The 7,371-nt window shown below is 30.6% G+C and overlaps 1 protein-coding gene across 1 annotated transcript in view; it reads right to left on the minus strand.

The window, feature by feature from the left end:
- LOC117179092 overlaps window positions 1-7,371 on the minus strand; it is an 887,384-nt gene that overhangs the window by 799,065 nt on the left and 80,948 nt on the right. The window contains exon 2 of the mRNA XM_033370741.1: window positions 4,826-4,997. Within this exon, the coding sequence (XP_033226632.1) occupies window positions 4,826-4,996 (171 nt within the window). The 5' untranslated portion in view covers window position 4,997. The remainder of the gene's footprint in view (window positions 1-4,825; window positions 4,998-7,371) is intronic.

A 7,371-nucleotide genomic window follows, 5' to 3' on the forward strand; every position in this document is an offset into this window, starting at 1 on the left:
CGCATAACGCCCGAGTGCGAGCGCGAGGACTCCCTCTACAACCGGCTCTGTAACTCAATGAATTTCAATTTGTCCATTTTCTTATTAGACATTTTTTATAGTTAAAAAGTCAAGCTTTCTTTTGAGACTATTAAAAAAATCCTAGATGCCTAAATTGCGAAAAAAGTTAAAGAAACAATTGATTGATTGAAAAAATGGTTTAAACAATTTTTTTTGTTATAAATAAAAGAATAGGATGAAAGCGTGTAAAAAGCAATTTCCAAAACCCTCATAAAAATTTTAAATCGCGTAATTAGAAAGGAAGTTACAGGCGTTTGAAACTACCCCTGCAGACATTGGGGTTGAAAATTCAACCCCCCCTCACTTGGAGAGGTTTGGTAATCCTGGTCTATAAATTTGTGGATTAACTACTGTTGGGTAGGCGAACATATTCCCAGAATTTAGAGACAATCGAAAAACATGACTTTTTGAGTTGGGGCAGTTGAGGAATAATGCCCCATATAGAGTGATACTTTACCATTCGAAATCAGGATTTATAAATCGAAACTTTATATCAGAAGGCTTTTTCTGGTCGTTTACAATAAAACTGTCGAGGGGACCTGTTACAATGGGTGATACCCAAAATGTTAAGCATCTGAGACAATGAGATTTTCTAAAACAAACAAATTTTCCAAACCGGTACTTTTTTTAAATTAGAGACAATCCAGAACAATATGAAAATATAAAACTTCACAAGTGATTAGTCAATGCATGTGTAATGGATGTGAACTATACATGTTGCTAAGGATCGCGTGATAGAACATGCGACTACGGTAAATCAAAAGAAATTTCAAAACTATTTCAAAAATATATACGCAGAACATATAAAAATATTTCAAAATATAGGAGAAATGATTATTTTCACGATTTATTTGATTCTGAGTTAAGCTTTTTAAATCACTCTCCCATTTTATAGTATGATAAATTAAAATAGAGCGTTCCCAGATATTTTATAAAAGATATATACGACAGAAATAGTGACGATTATTTACTGTTGGTCGAAATTTTAAATAATTAAGTATAGATTTAATACGGATATTATAAGTATATGTATTCATAAAAACTTAATCGAATTAAGTTTTTTTAAATTTCTGTCAAAGAATTCATTCATCATGAAAAATTTCTTGGACTACAAATGGTTAACATTTAGGCAATCACCCATATACATAAATAATTCTCTTTTATTATTTAAATAATAAAAAATAAATATATGGCAGCATAAAACAAGATTATAACGTTTAAAAAATGTTAAAAAATACAAATACTACATTTGATTGATAATTTAAAAAAAATATTATGTGTCTTTAAAGCAAAATTTTGAAGAAAAAATAATTTAATAAAATTTTTTAAAGCTTGTTAAGAATGCATTTCATTTTGTAACAGGACAATTACAAAATTGACAATTAAACATTTTTCAAAAATAAAGTAATTGGGAATTTAAGGAGGAAGCAAACAAATATTTTTCATCAGATCACCGTGAGGCTCAATCACTTGTAACATGCAAGTTCTTGCACTACACGATTCTTTACAGAATTCTTTTTTCTTCTGATTTCGAAGTATTTTATATTTGAACCAAAAATAAAGTGTAGAGCACATTTTACATTCTCATCATTTATGATTGAGAAAGTATTAGAATTGTCGGAAATTTGACATCACACTTTTTCAACGGATTTCCACGTTTCGAGACCCCCTGAATCCGAAAATCAGGTTTTCACGATGGCGTCTGTCTGTCTGTCCGTCCGGTCGTCCGTCCGTCTGTAAACACGATAACTCTTGAAAAAATGAACGAATCAAATCCATCTTTGGCACACTTTTTCTAGGTCCTCAAAGAAAGGACGAGTTCGTTAACCAGCCATTTTTGATAAAAATTCAAAAAGTGAGCGCATTTTGAAAATTTTTGAGACCACTTTTTTCTGATTTTGAAAATTCTATTTACGGATATTTATAGTATTGAAAAGAACAAACCATTTATTATCATGACTTGTTTCGATAAAAAGAAAATTCTCAGAGTTATAGCGCTTTCAAAATTTTTTTAATGAACCGAAAATGAAAATTTGAAGCCGAAAAACACACGATATGAAAAAAAGTCAAGAAAAGAAAAACATTTCTTTTTGTAAGCCCTACAAGATTATCATAACCAATTTTGGGATTTTCTTCAAAAATCAAAAATGCAAATTTTGATTGCACAAAAAATAATGGAAAATAAAAAATTCCATTTTGTGGACAAACTATGTAGGATACAAAATAAGATTAATTAAAAAAAATGGTTATCCCAAAAAAGATCTACAATTTCGTTAAGAATCACTTCTTGATAGGACGCGTACTTTTTGGTTTATTCGTGAAAAACAACGTTGAAAAAAGTAAAATAAAAAAAAATGTGTGGAATAACGAAGAAAGTTACGAGAAAAAAAATCAAACAAAACCTGCTTACAAATGTCTGTCGGAAATCGAGCGCGCAGCGCGAGTGTCACGATGAGAATGTGTATCTCAAAGCCTACAGAGATTTGCGAAACTTAATCTTTGACTATTCTTAATTAAGTAGACAATTCAGAATATGAAGACGCATATAAATACTGCCATCTGAAAGAGATCTTCTTAATGAAGTTTTTTTCAAGCGTTCCAAATGCAAAGAATAAATATCCGAGCGCGAAGCGCGAGATCCAACCGTCGCGCGCCCAAGGCGCGCTCAAACTTGCGAACATATATTAAATATATTATTTTAAATATTATTTTAATTAATATTTTGATTTAATATTTTGAATTATTGTTTAGGAATTGTTGTTTTAAATTAAAAACTCAGTTAAGAAGCATTATAAAAGAATTAAATAAATCAAAAACTGTCCGGTTTACAGAGGTTTTTAAAAATCAGAAAATATTTATTTGTCAGTGAGGTTATTAAAGAGTATTTCAACTCAAAAGATCTTTATTTTTTTTTAACTTTAGATAGTTTTTTAGTAGATTAAATTTTTTTAATATGGAGCCCTTTCTAAAATAATTCAAGTTCAATTATTTTTTACATATTTTAAATTGTTGTTTTAGAAAAGCTACTCTATATTTAAATCTTAATATAAAACGTATCATAAAAGAATTCGATAAATTAAAAACTGTGCGTTTTATGAAAATGTTCGTATAGCTAAACTTTTTTTTTGCCATTGATATTATAAACGCGTTTTTGTACTTGCAACGTTTATTTATTATTTATTGCCTTTGGGTTGATTTTAAGCATTTTGAATATTTAAAAACAACCAGTATTGAGTCCTTTGTTAAATAAGTGAAACTTAATTCGCTTTTTCACATATTTTAAATTATTGTTTAAAAAGCGTTATTCTGCATTAAAAATTGAGTAAGAGAATATTATATGAAAGAGTTGGATCAATTGAAATCTGCGCATTTTATTCAGATGTTTGGCAAGCAGAAAATCGTTTAAGTTCATGAAGGTTATTAAAGAATCTTTGCACTTAAATTTTTCAAATTGTTTATTACTTTTAGATATTTTATAAAATTGTTTAATACATTAAGAAAAAAGTATCGAGCCTTTTTTGAAATAAGTAAAATTCAATTCTAAAATCTTTCAAAATAAAAAAATTGTATATTGAAGTCTCTCAAAAATTTCCAAGTATCATCAGAAAGATGTTTTCTTCATAGAAACATTGAGTTCAAAAACTTGTAGTTTGAAGATAGTTGAGGCTCATCATACGACTTGCCACGACGCTGCCTTGAAATTTTTAGCCGAGATTTTTTCATCGACATCCAAGTGCTTCGTTAGAGAAGTGGTTAGAGCGCGCGGTTAGGACACACTAGTTTAGGTAGTTTAGGTAGGGTTCGAATCTTCGGGGAGTGCGATTTTTCAAAGTGTCCAGGCGTGCGATTATATGTGTAAGTAACATATTTTAGTCATTTAAAACATGAAGATTATATATCAGTGTCAGAAATTATTTCTTGGAAATGTTCTTAATTCGAATACACCTCTATTTGAAGTAATACAATAAAGTTTTAGAATAATAAAATTCGATATTCTATCTAAGAATGCATTTTCCGAGATTAAGAAAATGTACGCTTCTTCCAAGCATATAAGGTAGCAAGTATTTATTTATTTGGAACACAGTCAAATTCTATCGTCCCCATTCGTACCTGCGATTCACTTGAATCAACTAAAACTGACTTAAACCAAGAATAATTTTTTGCCAGTGTATAGTTTCTAACCTCATTTTATAATTTAAATGCAAGAAAAAAAGAATTTTATCACTACTCATTCAAAAATGCAATTTTGTTGTTAAAGATTTTTACGAAATATTATCTTGAATATTCTATTTAAATATAAATTTATCGCGTGACCTGGAAATATGAACCTTCGGTGACTTGAAATTCGTAAATTAATCGCTTGAGCTATGAATTTGTGTTGTCGGTAATCATAAGAATTGTGATTGATCAGCGATCTTGTCAGTAAACTGAGTAGGGGTATTCTATTATTGATAACACTTGACTTAAGTGCTTGACTATCAGTTGTTTTATTTTATCAGAAATATTTCTAATTTTTATTAATTTCATCAGACAATGCCTTGAATATTTAGAAAAAGCATCTAAATTTTATGATTATTTTTCATAAGATTCCAAGAACCGCATTTTCATCAAATAAAAGCTTTCTAGACGATGGCAATTTAAATAAAAAAAACGTTCTTTTTTGTTTGAGAAAATTTCTTCTATATCAAAAAAAAAAATTAAACAAAGTGAAATACATTAGTAAATGATTTAAAAAAATAAAGATTTACAAACTTATAGATCAGACCTTTTTAGGCGTAGGGTGCAAAACTGTCACCGGAACCTGCCGGGGACCAGGTACTGTCGTAAGTTGAGCAGTTGAAGGGGCAAAAAGTGTCACTCTGGCTTCTCTGCTGGATGGAAGTTCGAGGAGTCGTTGTATGGAATGGTTGTTTTGTCTCGTTTTTTTCGACGCCATCCTTTAAGCGAACAAAACGATAATTAGCATTTATTGTTTAATTTATTTATAAGTAGATTCGGTTCGTAGTTTTTTACAGAAAGCTCATTACCTGAGCGTTGATTTGTCAAAGCAGTAATATACTTTGAAACATTCGCCATAGGCCACCTAGAAATTGGCGAAAAATGGCGCTTCGGCTTAATAGCTGGAGGGTTGTGTGTTCGATTTCTGCTGCTTGCACATTTTGTATTTTTCAATTATTGAAATATTTATAAATATAATTGCCCTTAATAATATCTACTCTTTTAATTTATCGTGTTTTTCGCAAACAAATTTATTTTCTGTAAATCTTCAACATTTTTTTCATATTCTTCACCAATTATATTGAAAATAAGAAGCATGAACGAATTTTCTAAAACGAAAAATGGTCTTCCTTTTGTCTGAAAAATATGATGAAATTAAAAAAGTAAATTCTTCCATAAATTAAAGCATTAAAATATCATAATTGCATCATTTTTCAAGATTATTTAAGAAAATCAAATATAAAAACATCTTTATAAATACGAAATACAATAAATTAATTAAAATCTGCAGCATGAATCGAACCCGCACCCTACTGACAGAATCCGAATGGAAAAATTAATACCCAAACATGAGCTTTCAATAAAAAAAATTATTAACTGAAACTACAATTCACAAATAGCCATCGCCCCTTTTAAAACGAAAATATACGTTCGTTAATTTTCATTAGAACATTCATATGTAATATGTTCGATAAGAAAAATACTCATAAATATTGTAAACACCTGCTATTGCTGATGAAGTGGTGAATGATAATTATAGGACTAATTAACAAATTACCACTCTAGCTTCTGTGTAAAATAGAGTGGAAAGCGTTAAATAAATTTTTAGCAGAAACATCGTCGCAGTGGATATCGACTCAAACTTTCGCATTTAACTTTTCCGTCCTGCTGGCGAAACGGCCAACAAAGCTCATCATCAGAAAGTTTTCCGAGGCAAGGACGGAGAGATCGAGACCCTGGGATGAAGTTTAGCGAGCCAACACGACGGCGCTCGCTTCAGTGCTCTCACAGAACAAGTGTTCCAATACATTTATACCTCAACAGATACGTTTAAGCATCCAATACTAACTCAACCATCTATCCACTAACCAGACCCTCTCAATCTAGAGGGTGATCTTTCAAAATCCAATATCACCTAATTCAAGCGTCTAATAACCTTCAAATAACTTTTGCGTAAGGTTGAGTAAATTTATTTATTTCTTTTTTTTTAATTGTTGCTATTACTTTTTCATATTCTATAAGTAATATATATCCTACACTCCTCTCTCTCTCTCTCTTGTTTTTCTGCCAATAAATATAACTATATGGGGCAAGAAGTATGGGGATATTATCTTGGCAGAGGTAGTAAGGGAAGGTAATGGTAAAAAAAAGCGACGGGTAGGGGATTAAAAGAGAAAGGGATAGGCTTGATGGGGAGAGGTCTGTCACATGCGTTTGTTGCCCCCTTAATAACTAATTTGTATTTGTTTACCAAGCAGATTCTAATAAAATTATGAATGTCCGTGCGATATTGGAAGTTAATTTGAACCTTCCATCATGTTTTTGAATCTTTGCTTTTTTATATGATTTAATCAAATGAATTTAAGTGGGTAATTAGAAATGAAACCGGCTCTCACATTAGCATCGTAACAGGGTGTTACAAGAATGAAGATATTAAATGGACTCCTTTCATAAATTATGTAATTAATTTTTTATCAGGAGGTTTCTTATTAATTCACACAATTAATTTTGCTGCAGGAATGCATTCTCACAGTAGAAACATTTTTCAATATTTCTGCAACGTACCTTCATGCTCCAATAAATTTATCTTTGATGCAGCACGGTTAAAAACAGTCGAATTACAATTGTTTCCCATGGCTCTGTTTTCTTTTGTATAAAACAGTTAAATAAACATAATTAAAATGGATTTATGAAATTCAAATACAAATTAAAAGTTGAATTTTTTATATAATGCAATAACGCTTCATTGCTTTTCAAATTAGAGTTAACAAGCCTAAGCATATTATAAGAAAATTATCCGTGTAAATAAATCAGGTAAGGGCTAGCGAAGATAAAGGTAATGGAATTTCATTAATTCCGCACCATAAGGGTTGCACCCGGTACATATTCTCGGGCGTTCAATGTGTGAGCCTCGAGCAAAGTTGCGGATCTGAAGTTGAAAGGACAGAGAGAGAAGTGATGGTGTTGAGGGGTGTTTCCGGTTAGTAGTGGAAAGGGTGAATATATATCTATAAACAGAGACAGACAAGCTCTTCGGAAATCATGACGAAAGTATGAATATTACAGTGCGTATATTTAAATTCCATTTAATCT

Source organism: Belonocnema kinseyi, chromosome 8 (genome assembly GCF_010883055.1).
Source record: "Belonocnema kinseyi isolate 2016_QV_RU_SX_M_011 chromosome 8, B_treatae_v1, whole genome shotgun sequence".
In the NCBI taxonomy this organism is placed as follows: Eukaryota; Metazoa; Arthropoda; class Insecta; order Hymenoptera; family Cynipidae; genus Belonocnema; species Belonocnema kinseyi.